Source organism: Triticum aestivum, chromosome 1B (genome assembly GCF_018294505.1).
Source record: "Triticum aestivum cultivar Chinese Spring chromosome 1B, IWGSC CS RefSeq v2.1, whole genome shotgun sequence".
In the NCBI taxonomy this organism is placed as follows: domain Eukaryota; kingdom Viridiplantae; phylum Streptophyta; class Magnoliopsida; order Poales; family Poaceae; genus Triticum; species Triticum aestivum.
The window spans coordinates 539,696,934-539,711,743 of record NC_057795.1 but is presented as its reverse complement, the minus strand read 5'-3'; the positions used below and the strand labels follow the sequence as shown (position 1 = coordinate 539,711,743).

The following is a 14,810-nucleotide window of genomic DNA, read 5'->3' as shown; positions in this document are numbered from 1 at the left end:
GTGTTTGCTGATGAAGACGGGCCATACTGGGCCACCGGTTGAGCCGCACTGCAGGCCACAGGTAGGCAAGTCTGGGATCCCCGTTCCCAGAACGCCGATACAACCGGCATAAACGAGCGATCCGTGACCTCCCCGAAGTTCATCAAGTTACCGAACTGAGCCCATGGAACGGCACGACAATAACCTTTACGGCCGAAGACGAACCAAAGGCTCAGTCCATCCGAGCACCTGCTACCCTGGTGTAAACCCCATTGTTGATGGTTTCCGGCTTACCAAAGTGCTCATGGATGGTGGTAGTGGACTTAACCTCATCTATGAGGACACGCTCGATAAGATGCAGATGGATAGGTCATGCATCGAGCAAATAAACACCACCTTTTAAGGTATTATCCCCAGTCGAGAGGCACACTGCTCGGGAAAAATCAAACTGGATGTGGTGTTCGGCACTCTTGAGAACTATAGATCCAAAGAGTTGCTCTTCCACGTGGTCCCCTTTCACAGTGGGTATCATGCTATCCTCTGCCGAGACGCCTTCTCGCGCTTTCAAGCCATACCCCATTATGGATACATGAAGCTCAAAATGCTCGGCCCTAATGGAATCATTACAATCTCAAGCGGCCTGGACAAAGCTCTCGGTGCCGAAAAGAAGACCGCATCCTTGGCCCTCAAGGCACTGTCGGAAGCCCTAGCGGCAGAAGAATTAACCACCCTACGAGCTACGATGGATAGGGACGACGTGATCCTTGATAAGAGATCCAAGTCCACCTCTTTCAAACCAGCCAAGGAAATATTAAAAGTCCAAGTGCACCCAACGGACCCCAATAAAACAGCATCCATCAGGGCATAGCTGGATCCGGCAGTGGTTGCCGCCCTACGTGCATTCTTGCGCGCGAATTGGGATATCTTCGCCTGGCATCCTTCAGATATGCCCGACATCCCATAGACTGGCCGAACACAGTATCAATATAATCAAGGGATTTAAACCCGTGAAGCAGACACTACGGAGAATATCCGAACCTAAACGTCAAGCTATGGGAGAAGAGCTAGCCAAGTTACTAGAGGCTGGGTTCATTAGGGAAATCAAACATCCGGATTGGCTAGCCAATCTGGTCATGGTCCCTAAAAAGGACAAATCATGGCGCCTGTGTGTCGGCTTCAAAGACCTCAACAAGGCATGCCCCAAAGATCCTTTCCCATTGCCCCGCATTGACCAAATTATAGACACAACTGCAGGACACGATTCGCTGTGTTTCCTCGATGCCTATTCCAGATACCATCAAATTAAGATGAAGGAATGGACCAGGCTGCAACCGCATTCATCACCCCTTACAGTCCCTTCTTCTTAAATACTATGCCCTTTGGACTTAAAAATGTCAGGGCCACCTACCAGCGCATGATTCAAACATGCCTGGAAAAGCAAATAGGAAAAATAGTCGAAACATACATGGACGATGTGGTCATTAAAACAAAACACGTCAAGTCACTGGTGGATGACCTTCGCCTCACCTTCGACAATCTCTGAACATATGACATCCGGCTTAATCCGGAAAAATGTGTCTTCGGAGTTCCAGCTGGGAAGTTGCTAGGGTTCATTGTTTACCAAAGAGGAATTGAGGCAAACCCAGCAAAAATCCGAGCTCTCTCAACTCTTCGCCAATTAGAGCCACATGCCTCCCACCGCATTAAGAACAATCCCCATTATGTGGCCCTTTGCGGTCTGGGGGCTTGACATGGTCTTAAAGGGGGGAGCCACAAAAAGAAATACTTACTGGTCATGGTGGATAAATTCACTAAATGGATAGAAGCCAAACCAGCTGAGGCCGGACCAGTGATCGATTTTATATCAGGTGCAGTCCATCGTTATGGTATCCCGCATAGTATCATCACTAATAATGGCTCTAACTTCACCACTGATGAGATGAAAACCTGGTGCGCCAAGTTGGGCATTAAACTCGACTATGCATCTGTATACCACCCCCAAACAAACGACCAAGTCGAACGGGCCAATGGTCTGATCATGAGTGGTATTAAACCAAGACTCGTGCACTCTTTACAAGATTCATATAAGCACTAGGTTAAGGAACTCGATTCCGTACTCTGGGGACTCCGGACCACGCCCAATCGAACGACCGGATACACACCCTTCTTTATGGTGTACAGCGCAAAAGCCGTATTGCCCTATGATATTATTCATGACTCACCTAGAGTGTGCATGTACGAAGAGAAAGAAGCCGAACTTGATCGGCAGGACGACGTGGATGGACTTGAAGAGGAGCGTGATGTAGCCAAGGCCTGTTCCACATTCTATCAAGAACAGGCCAGGCGTTACCAAAGCAGAGAAGTGCGGGCTAAAGCATACAACATTGGAGAACTTGTTCTATGCCTCCCGGAGAAGAAAAAGGATAAGCTCAAACCCAAATGGGAGGGCCCCTTCATTATTAATGAAGTCCTTATTGGAGGATCCTATCGCCTTCGCAATGCGGAGTATAATCATCTTGAGCCGAACCCATGGAACGCCGCCCGGCTCCGAAGATTTTACGCATAACTCGGCCTCCTTAGGTCTAAGTTCAAAACTAGGTTTTCCCGTTTTTTCTTTCTTTTTACCCTTTTTACCTTTCTCTCCTTGTATTTTGTCTTCGGATAAACCGCATTGTCGGGAGTACGCATCTTTAAATGTATACATCCCACTATACATGTGGGCTTCTTTTGAAAGAAGCATTTTATTACAAAGCTTACAAGCTTCTCTTGTCCGTACTATTTGTTTTTTTTTGCCATTTTATGCACCTCTATGACTTAAGTTTTGCCAAGCTGGGTTGCCTCGCTCCTGTGCTTATACCCTACGTTCCCAATTGTTCGGCTAGGGTGTAAAGGGAGCACCTCTGCGATTGTTACAACCGGGTTATCCGATGCTGTACCTCAGATGGGTGAAGCCGAAAGCTAGCGTTCTTAAGAGAATAATTGGGTGGCACATATTCAATGGGATTTTTTCGGAATAACGCGTAAAGTGGTTGTCTGTACTTCAGATACAAGCCCAGCCTAAGAAAAGGAACCCCTAATGGAACTATTTTTCTTGGAAGATGTTTCGTACGTGAAAAAGTAATATAACATAACTCCACGAACACAGTTTGTCTGTTTGAGCAATATGACCGGATTGCCTGGTTTTCGACAATGCCAAATGTTTACTAGTCAAACATAGTATCCGGAAACACCCCAACTTTTTGGTTCGGAGGTGGAATCCGAAGGTCTGCAATGACAAAACTTTTATACAATTCGGAAGGAGATAAGTTCGGTCATAAAGTACATGGGTATATCAAATCGAACACTCACTCCCTTTCTATGCCATCTAGTAGGCTATCTAATTTACAATTCTGTTGCAAAAATTTCGCCGCTGTCATTACTTGGTCGTATACCAAGCTTACGGGAATTTCCTTCCTGTCGGGTCCCCACGGTCCAACTCTGGCCATATGGTTCTGGTCAAGACCAGTACAGCGTGTCACCATGGCCCATGCCTCTCGAGCGCCTTCACGACAGGCCAATGTCTTCCACAACTAAAACCGACGCCAGGCACCATTGAATAGATCAGCCAACCCCTCCATACTTTCTGGAGGGACGTCAGAAGGCCATAAGGCTTTGGCCATATTCTTCATCGCCTTCCGAGCACGTTCGTGCAGCTTGGCCAACTCCTTTAGAATGTCGCTCTGAAGAACTGGCATTTACTCCTCGGGGCGACCAGTCAACATACCTTCATCAACCGAACTATCATATTCCGCATTATATGATTCTCTCAATAATCCGGACGGTTCACAAGACATACCGAATATGCCACCCTTCAGTTTCTAGTTTTCTTGTTGTGCCTCTAAGAGTTGAGCTTTCAAGCTCTTTATCTCTTCGGCCTGTTTCTTTACTTCCTCTTCCAGTTTTTTACCGTTGCCATAGTACATTGGGGCACTCTTTATTTCTTCAAGCTCCCGGGTCAGTGCGCTATTCTTCTCCTTGAGAACCTGTGGTCATCAAACGATCCTTAAATCAGTTTTGTTCACCCACTTTAAGTCTCGGGGGCTGCTACTACTATCTATCCATTAAGTTCCTGAAATTTTTTACCTGCATATCCTTTGAGAACAGGCGAGCGACCATGGTGAGTCCGTCCCGGACAGCTCGGACATATGCACCTACAGTGCTTAAGGCATTAAACTCCGGTTCCGTTAAGGCAGGGGCACGTAAGGCTTCTTTTAAGTGACGATGGTTCATCGCACTCTTGACTTCGGAGTTGGTCACGGACATCTCATCCGGCTCTTTCTGAGACGAGCGAGTCTATGCCGCATCAGCATGTGCCCCCGTCCCGATTGGTATATCCGGCGCCGGGTTAGCCGCAGCTCACCTGACTGGGACCTTACCCACGGTGCGTTGTACACCCCTCCTGCGACGATGGAGGGCGAATTTGAATGATGGTCCGACTTCACGACCGAATATTAGCAAAGAAGTATATACCTTTTCCATGGTGGGGTAGGATCAGTAGTGCTACCGACCTCTTTTCGTTTTGCATGACCCTTTCGCGAGGATGCTGACCTTTTCTTGGTCGCCCTCCCTTGGGTGCGGTTGCTGAGCGCCGATCCTGCGAAACATGGCCCAAAGTGGAGGATAAGGAGATGAGTGGGAGTATCCATCTTCTTTGAGAATACAGTTTCCGAACACTTACCTTCACGACGGGATAGAGGTCGGGGTAGTCAGCCATAATGGCCACCTCTGAGCCGTCAAGGCTCGCCTGATAGTAGACCCCATCTTCGAACTCTACAAATATGTCCGGATCCTCATGGAATCAGGGGTCTTCATTGTGATCATGATCCTCCGGCTGGGGGCCGGGGCAGTTAATGTTCTCGACAACCTGCCTTCATGACTGTTCAAAAAATAATAGCCAAGATATCCGGTCAATGCATCCCTATGGATAAAAGAGCACTGGGCAGTTAATAAACTTACCCATTCGATAGGGGTGTACATAGAGTAGGCTTCTCGGTAATTTACATGCATGAAGTCTTCTTCTTCTCCTTTATATAGGTCGGCCAAAGCTGCCGCTAATGCTGCTTGGCCATCCGAACCCTTTTGCCTATAGCGGGATGCGTCGTCCTCCCCGTTGTAGTTCCATAAGGGAGTTACTCGGGATTTAAGTGGCTGGATGCATCTCTTTATCGTGATAGCCATAACTTCTACTATGGGGAGTCCGGAATGGGTCAGTAGCTTGATCTTGTGATGTAACCCCATGTGTTGTCGGTACTGATCTTGTTAATAAGCTAGGAAGAAGAAGAAGTATAATGTGCATGTACTGCGTCAACAAGTTAAAATGGCGAGATCATCAGACTATGCAACATCGAAACAGCAACAAGAAAATAATATTCAAAAAAGTTATAAAATGTCTGTGTTCCATGACATGGTTGCAGGGAGAAGAGGGCAGGGAGGTTGGACAGCACGAAGGGCGCAGTGCATGACCCAGTTCAAGAATGATTTTTGTTCAAGTCGTCCACATGGTCATCGACATGTAAACTGCAGAAAGGATTACCTGGCATCTGTCCGCACGTTAGCTGGGTCCAAAAGCCTGTATGCTAATTTCTACCGAGATAAACCTACATGCATGTAACAACGTGTGCATCCAAGCAAAGGACGCCAGCATGTACACGTTTTTCTTAGAAAAGGTTAATTGGCCTGCGTGCCTAATTGCCGTGCCTAATTGGCCGGTTGTAATTAAACAAGAGTTGGTTCGGTTAGGATTTTCAGAAGAAGGTAGTACAAGTCGGTTCCGATCGGTCTGGCCGGCTGGACTAGTATTTATAGCTATTACATCGGATCGTTAGAGGGGCAGTTTTAGTTTTATCTGGGTTGTCGAACAAAGGCTAGCAAGCCGGGGTATCTCCCCGTAGCGATTTAATTCGTGTCATTCTGTCAAAGAGCTTTAATTATTGCTTTGTGTTTTTGGCAAGGGATTAGAGACGTCGTCTCTAGTTTGCTGCTGATCCGGGTAGGATCGTCCACATACTTCCTTTCTTGGGTGTGCGTGTTGTTTCTATAGTGATTGCATCTACAAGATCGCGAGCGCCACTTCGTTTCTAGTGACATCGTACCGTGAAAGATTGGACAAATTATCCGTGACATCGTTTTTTCTATCGACGGTCGCATCAATTGGTATTCAGAGCAAGGTTGATCACGGTACAATTTTCTTTCCTGCTATTTGATTCAATTGTTTGAAAGATGGTGAACTCGTAGCATGAGAAATCTGATCATGAAGAAGGCGATGAACTTCCGGAGGATCTGGAGATAAGTGATGATTTGTGTATCCATCTGATGTCGATCAAGGGAGCTTACAAGAAATTTCTGCAAATATTGTAGGCGTCGAGGACAAGTTGAACGCGCGTCTGACTGCCAGCGACCGACAGCGCACTGATAGTCTACAAATGGTGACCGAAAGTCTTAATCGGCTCACTGCAGCAGTTCAGCGCCTTCAGGCGAGAGATGTGGCACCCCGACAGTCCCGCTCACCACGACGACGTCGTGACCATGACAACGATGATGGTGGCAATTTTTCTGAGCATTCCGATGCCCGTGGGGGCTTACATCACCGACCACAGCATGATGCTGGGGCTCACCGCCATGCTGAGCGGGGCCGTGACTATGGCGGCAATGGTGCCCATGAGGATGATGGCTTGGGTCGAATCAAGATAACGATACCAGAATTCTCGGGACGTTGTGCCGACCCGGAGAAATATTTGGAGTGGGAGATGCGCATAAATCAGATTCTTAATGGTCACAACTATTCCGAAGAGAAGAAGGTTCGTGTTGCATCAATGGAATTTACAGAGTATGCTCTTGTATGGTGGGATAATAAAAAACGTACTCACGAGCAACCAGCGACATGGGATGACATGAAGCGAATCATGAGGGAACATTTTGTGCCTTCTTACTACACTCGCCAGCTTCATAGTAGACTGCGTCGTCTAGTGCAAGGTACAAAATAAGTTGATGAGTACTACAAAGAGATGCAAGTTTTGATGATCCGTACGGTTGTGCGTGAATCTGCTGAGGTGACCATGGTACGTTTCTTTGAGGGGTTGGAAGAAAAGATTCGTGACCGTGTTGATTTGATGCAATATAATGATATTCATGAGTTACTTCATCAAGCGGAGCGTGCTGAACGTTGGGTATTGGAGAAGCAAGTTTCAGAGAATCGTCCGACTTACAATAGTGGGCAACGTGGTTCTTCTCCTATTGAGGGTGTGTTTAGTGCTAAACCGACTCCTTCTTATAAGTCGGGAAGTATTGAACAGAGCAAAGTGGCGGCTGCACCAAAGGAGGTTTCTCATGTTTCGTCTAATGCGTCTTCATCTCATCATCGTAATATTATTTGTGTCGGCGTTCTGGGAACGGGGGTACCCAGACTTGCCTGCCTGCGGCCTACGGCGTGGCTCAAGGGATGGCCCAGTACGGCCCATCTTCATCAACACAAGCTCAAGACCCTCGCGAGGGGCCAAGCCTCGCGGGGCGGACGACAGGAAGCTTCCTCGGGCACGGCCTCATCAGGCTGGCTCGCGAGGAGGCGGAGAGATCAAGGCGGGGAACCTCACGAGGTGCCCCATGACGCAAGCCATGACGACCATAGCCAGGCGGGCGCCGGCCTGCGCAGAGTCCTTGTTTCCTCTTTGGTGCAAAGGGCGCAAGCGCAGGCAAGAGTATCAAGCAAAGGCAACCATTTCGGTGCGACAAGACCAAGACCGGCAGAACGGCAGGATGGAGGTCATCGTGGAGCACAAGCTTGCGTCACCGCCAGAGCCTTTGGCAGGCGAGGACCGACTTTAGTCAGGATAAGTGTACTAGATGTTCCCCTTTGAAATGGCCGATTGTTGGCGCCCTTCCCGCTCAATATTTGGGAAGAGGCCCAGGGCCTCGCTCTATAAATAGGGCTAGCCACCATAGTATAGAGGCATCGACAGATCGAGCAGTTGAACCCTAGCCAGAACCACCAACACAAGAACACCCTCGCGAGGTAGTTCTTCCTTGTATTGTTCATCACCAGCCCCTGAGGCAATCCACCACACCACAAACTAGAGTGAGGTATTACACCACAATGGTGGCCCGAACTAGTATAAACCTCGTGTCCCTTGTGTTGTTCTTCGTGTAGTTTAGATCCTTGCGAGGTGGCGAGACGTAGGTAGGTAGGAGGTGCGATCTCCGCGTGCACCCCAGAGTTCGAACCTAGAGGGTCTGCTGGAACCCGAAATCCGACATTTGGCACGCCAGGTAGGGGTGCGCCGGAATCCGCCTTCCACCGCCCTGTTTTTCGCCGCTCCTCGCATCCATGTCAGACGCTCGTCGAGCCCGCGCCGAGCGCAGGGCCGCCCTCGCCACCCGCATCGCCCAGACGGCCCCCGTCGGCGGGTTCCGCCGTCGTTCCCCGTCGCCTGTCGTCAACGCCGCCACCGGCCCGGTGGGGAACGAGCAGCAGGCGTCGTCCCTGCATCCTTCGGTGCGGCGAGAAGGCCGCACCGCCACCCCGTCGCTGACTCCAGCCGGTTCCTCATCCCACGCCCGTCGCACTCCCGCGGACGCGCACGCCGCGCTGCTCCTGGCGCGGGAACTCCTGCACTACCGTCCCGTCGACGAACTCTACGACGAGTGGCTCGCCCGCATCACCGAGCTCGTCAGCGCCGCTGAGGGATCCCCTTCTCCATCCCTCTCGCTGCATCGTGCCCCGCCCTGCGCGGGCGAGGAAGCTCCGGGGGCGCCCCAGCCGCCTCTCCCTCAAGAAGGCGCCTTGGCCCCAAGGCGCGTGGCCCCTGGACGGAACCCGCTCTGTCCGGCACCAGCGCAGTTAGCCCCGCCTGTACGGAGAGTAGATCTAGGGGAGGGAGGTATCCTTGTGTCTGGAGTCGACTGAGCTGGAGGTGAGATACGGAACAACTCTGCATGTCCCCCTCTTGAGGGCCATGAGGACACGAGGAGGAGCCAGGGGCGCTCGCCATGGTCTTTTTTGTGGTGGTTTGCTATGTTGCTTTTGGTGTGATGCAAGATGACAGTTTAGAGACCTCGCCTCGCTTTATAGGCACGGTTTGTGCCTACCAGGAATATTAAAATACAAGGATAACGGACCGTTCGCATTCACTCAAACGCATGGAAATCGAGGCCACGGCAGGGAGGAATCATAAAGACTGGACGCGGAAGCCGATGTCGTACTGTCTTCAATCCGAAGTACAATGGAGAACCCGCCTTGCAAAGCCGAAGACTTGCGTCCGCATACTACATCGACATTGAAGGCAAGTTCGGGTGCTACTGAGGGAGTCCTGGAGTCAAGGGTCCTCAGATGTCCGTCCTAGGAGTTTGGGCCAGGTTGCATGGGCCGTACAGGATCACGTCGAAGATCATCTACCGTGTCCGGATGGGACTTCTCAGCATGTGGACGGCAAGAATAGAGTCTGTAGGTTTCCTTCCCTGATAAACCGACTTTGTACAATCCATAGACCCCTCTGGTGTGTATATAAACTGGAGGGGTTAGTCCGTAGAGGCCATCTTTTACCATCATCGGAATCCTCATAGGCTAGACATCTAGGGTTAGCCATCACGATCTCGAGGTAGATCAACTCTTGTAATCTTCATACTCGACAATCATAATCAAGCAGGAGTAGGGTTTTACCTCCATTAAAAGGGCCCGAACTTGGGTAAACATCGTGTCCCTCGGCCTCCTATTACCGTCGATCCTTAGACGCATAGCTTGCCCCCCCCCCCCCACCCAAGATCTGTCGGTTTTGACACCGACACCAACTCCTCGACCTGCAGAACTAGTCCCAGTGGAGTTACTCAACAAACGCTAAAGACAGACTCCCACGGGACGACGAGAGCAGTACTTGGTACGCTGGTCAAATTCAGAGTTGTTGGACTCTACGTGGGAAGACGCTCTCATGCTCAAAGGGCGTTATCGGAATGTAGCAGGTTGGGGTCAAGCATGCTCTCAAGGAGCGGGGGATGTCAGCGTCCCAACTGCAGAAGCAGCGAAGATCGACAGGAACACAGCCAAGGCAACGAAGGAATCAGCCGACACGACAGCAAGAGGGAACACGCTGGCAGCAGAACCAACCACGACAACCAATAAGGGGCCAGGTCGCGTCATCGCCAGGCCACATCGGATCAAGCACCCAACTGTCTGTACGTGGGGCTGGAGTGGAAGAACCATACATAAGGCACATCGTTCGGTAGGAGCACCATCCGGGCTTGGATCAGAAATCGGTACGGCGGCTTTGCTTTTCTGTTTCCTTCCTGTAGCAAGTTGTATCTGAGTGATGAGACTGATTCAACCTTCCTGCCTGTAATTGAGACCTAGATCGAACTACTCCATGTTCCACTTTACTCGCCGTGGCTGAACTAAAACCACGACGAGTAAATCGGAACGAAGGGAGTATTACCTAACACACGTGCGTGCGCAAATGCATGCACGACCAGCCGACCCAGGTGTAGCGATTGACACGGCACTATTCACCGTCAGCAGGTCACCACGGCCTGCCTGGGCAGTCCAAAGGAAACATCCTGTCCATGCAGCCAAGTGGAGACGGGCGAGGTGACATAATTTGATGGCCCGCCAGATGATGATACTAGTCCGGTCCCGAAGCTGCAATCCGGGAGACAGACATATATACGGCCGCGTAGCTGCCACCGCCGATTGGCTCCCGAGTCCTGTCACCCGTGCCCGTGCGTGCGATCTCTCGGTGGAAGCTTCTGCCAAGAGCACAGCAGTAACCCGCACTGTGCCCGCTTCCACTCCCCGGGCGAGGTTGGTACACGATCTACAGTGCCCCCGCTCTGTGCGCATACATGCGTGTTGACTTGGGAGCGCACGCAGCCAAAGGCCACGGCCGGGACAAAGCTAGATAGAGAGGCAGTTGCACGTATGCGGTGCGGTCCTGCCGTGCCGAATGATGTGGCAAGATTTGGCAAATATCCGTGAATGAACGTGAGCGGCGCGGCGGTAAGCGGTACCGACTTTTGTCAAGTCTGTGTTCGTTCTCAATAATGTGGTTTTCTTGCAGGGATAAATCACGGCCAAAATCAGTTGGTTTTCTGATGAACCGCATGCTCCTTTTAACAGCGGCAAACAGCATCGTTATCTTCAGGCGATACTGCCTCCCAAACACGGGGCGGTTGCTCTGCTGCCTCCGCGGGCAATCATGCGTCCCTACTGCTCTGTTCTCTTGTGTTGTGTTCTTATTCAGCGGCCGGCAGCGTTTGCCAGCGGACGGGCAACCGCCGGGGCTGCCAAAACGGGCCTCCGATCGGTCACGCGGCGCCCTGCTCGGCGTGTCGACAAGGCGATGCCATTCCTGGGGCATCATCCCATGTTTCCCGCGGCGCAAAACAAGAAGCTTTCCTCGTGCTCCTCCGCGCCATGGACCCCTGCGTCTCGGGCCATCAAGCGGCCGTGCGCTCGTAGCAGTTGGTAAGGAGCAACAGGATCCTGCTCTCTGCCGAGCATTCAACACCAGGGGAAAAACAAATAAAGGCTGCAGTCGCCCAGCCTCTCCGCCTTCATGTCATGGCGCCGTATGGATGGAGTACACGTCGTGTACAACAGTAGAAATGGAGGCTCTTCATGAACAGCTAAGTTTTTTCAGGCTAAGAAAGAAGAGAGGCAGGCTGAATTAACTACACGAAATCCGTATGTCGCACTGTATCTCTACGATCACCTACATCTGATCGGCTACAACCATCCACTCGATCGGACCACTTCAGCTTACTAGAAACAGTAAGTTCTTGAATTAGTTTATTACTGCATGCTGCAGACATTCATGCCAGTAACAGTGTAACTTACTAGTGACGGGCTTCCAGTGACGGTTACTACAGTACAGCGTCACTAGTGACAGTTTCCATCTTACTGGCATGAATGCGGCATCACCAGTGACGGTCACCGTCCTACTGGCATGGCATGGCATGGCATGTATACAGTTCACAACAAGTGTAGTGCTCAAGCCGTTGAGCAGCATCACACCATCATCACGCGACCAAGCATCCAGCAAAGAAGAACCACATCGAGCACGGAAAGAACAAAAGTTTCTCTTTTATTTTATTCACTCTACTCTATATGGAGATCACCAATGCATGCATATCAGTGCAGGAGGGTTGCAAATTTCCTTCTATATATGGAGATCTCTTATTAATTTGCTATCATTAACAAGATATAGAGCCAATTAATCTAGTTAATTAATGCCGCAGCAATGGTGAGGATAGGATAGGATCCACCATTGCTGCACCGCGGAGCTGCCATGGCCGGCGGGTCTCTTTCAAGGCCTGGCGCCGGCGAGGCTCACCCAAATCTGCTCGAAGACGTCGATTATGAGGTCATGGTGCGCGGCGTCGTTGAGGGAGAGGTAGCAGGCCAGGAGGTCCTCCAGGTCTTCCGCATCCTGGATGCCCTTGGCGCTGATCATCTCCTCCATGGACTCGCGGAAGTCCTGCCGTGGGTCCTCCGACATCTTCACCACCGGGTAGCTGCTCACGATCACCGGCGCCAGCAGCGGTGGCGGCGGTGCCGTCCATTTCCGGGACGGCGGGTGCACTTTCCTGGCGGTGGCGGCCAGACGCGGGCTCTTGGAGAGCGTCTTGAGGCGGCGGCGGCCCGACGATGATGCGGAAGAACGCCTCGGCCTGCTGACGCTGCTCTTGTCGGAGGCAGAGCTCGCTCTCGCGGTCACGTCGGCGAGGTCGGCTTGGCTGCCATCCTGCTCGTTCGGCACAGGTCGTCTCCTCGCCGGCTTGGTCACGATTGGCCGGAGCCTTCTCCCGGGCGTGTCCTCGTCCCGCAGGTCGATGATGATTTCGTTGTGCGACGCGATCACCTTGACGTTGCGGCCGTCGTCCGCCGGGCCTCTCACCGTTGGCCTCCGGGGCTCCCCGCCGTCACTCTTGATGCACACGTCACGACGCCGACCGGAGCTGCCTAGCGCGCCGACCACGGGTTCCTTCCCCCGGGCGGGTCCTCTTTCTTCAGGCGCGTGGTCCACCTTGTGTCGCCTCCGGGACCTCCTCGTCGGCGACTGCGCGTCCTTGACCCTCGGCGGCTTCGGAGCCGGCGGCGCCGGGACCTCCCTGTCTCTGGTGGAGTAGTAGTACGACGCCCTGCGAGGGAGCGGGGCACGGGGCGACTCCTTCGTCGGCGTGACCGGCGGCTCGACGTCGGCCTCCGGCTGCTGGATGTCGTTGCTTACCTCCCTGTACCACCCGGATGACGGCGGCCGCTGCACGGCCTCCACGCTCCACCGAGCCGACCACCCCCGAGCCGACGGCGGCTGCTGGTAGGACCGCGCCGACGAGGACCGATGATGCACCCCAACGCCGCCGCGTCCATGGGCGCCCATGTCGCGGAGCTTGTAGAACCAGGCGTTGGGTATCATGTCGGACAGCCGGAACATGCGGCGAACCATGCGTCCTCGCCGGCGGCCGCCGGTGCCTGCTCTGCTCGCTCTGTACGACAGTACGAGGTGGAGAAGTGGAGCAGGGGAAACTGCTGTGGACCAGGGAGGAAATGAAAAATGCTTGAGCACGACCGCGGTGACTTGGAGGGGCCGAGGGACCGGCGAGCGAAGGTTAAATAGCGGCAGCGTGACGAAGGCGGGCGGGTGGTGGATCGTGTGACATGAGGCTCCCTTTTGTCTCTTCTCTGTGAAGTGTGGGCATCAACATCCCCTGGCTCACTCGACACCTGGCGCCACACTGGATTTATGCACAATAAATTACTTTTTTCGATTCATATTAATTCCTATTAATTGACGCAGCTTGAGTACAACTTTATATACTGACTAAAGTTGTACTGAAGCTGCATCATATTCGAAGAGAGCGGTACAATTACTACTCGTATGCAGGGGAGCTTGTACCGTATGCACGTACGTTGCGGCACACTTGACGGTGCACCACTCCTCCCCCCTCTCTACCCCATCCCCTCATTGGCCCTTCTCCTCTTCTTCATTCCCGGCTCTCCATCATACACAAGATTTCTCCCAAATGGTACCAAGTTAACCTTCCTCCTTTGTCAGCACCTCGCCAAGTTTTTGAGTCAATAACGGGAAGATCCATTGCCAGCCAAACTAAATCAATTGAAACTCTCAAACCAAAATGGCGACTTTCTGTATCCCAAAATTTAACCTATGTACCGGCGAAAGCCTTACTCTTTTTTTCAATCAAGCATTCAACTTGCATCACACCATCTTTCAACTCACCAAAATGGGTATTCAAAAGAAAAGGATACGCACCTTGCGGCGGCAGTGAACAATGGTGGCATTGGCAACTCGACGGGAATCGAGAGCCAGTCAATCTAACACCGAACATAAGTGGGCTGTGAGGACACATGTGCACGCACACACAGAGAGACTCCGGGGAGACGAACAAGAAGAGGTAGAAAGAAATGGAAAGATGCAATGAGAAATGAGATGATGGATGGAATGAGAATGCGACTTAGTTTCGAGCAAATAGCACCGTTGTGGAAAAGAAAGAGTAAATATACACAATACTATAACTACATGTTTTTACTTGAATTTGTGGCTTCTTAGTTTGGCAACCTTCTTCCATACAAATTAAGGTAAGGGAAAAAATGACTTTGACCAAGGATTTGTATCCTACGAGATGTTCCGTAAGTTTCTAGCGCAATAGGGTCGAGGGAACTTTTCTGTCACACAATTGTGTGCAGAAGTAGAAACCCTGAAGAAATCCGGTTCCATGTCGCCAAGGCCCTCAACAACACAACACTGAGAATAGCTATTCTTAAACTAGCACCCTCAATAAAAGTACCACTA

The 14,810-nt window shown here is 51.6% G+C and overlaps 1 protein-coding gene across 1 annotated transcript; it reads right to left on the bottom strand.

Annotated features, from left to right (window-relative positions):
• Nucleotides 1–12,062: 12,062 nt before the first annotated feature.
• On the bottom strand, nucleotides 12,063–14,367 carry LOC123079575 (transcription repressor OFP1-like). The gene is made up of 2 exons (XM_044502369.1): nucleotides 14,271–14,367; nucleotides 12,063–13,681 (listed from the first exon to the last, which is right to left on the bottom strand). The coding sequence occupies exons 1-2, from the start codon at nucleotides 14,365–14,367 to the stop codon at nucleotides 12,306–12,308; spliced, it is 1,473 nt and encodes a 490-aa protein (XP_044358304.1). The 3' UTR covers nucleotides 12,063–12,305.
• Between the last annotated feature and the right edge of the window lie 443 nt (nucleotides 14,368–14,810).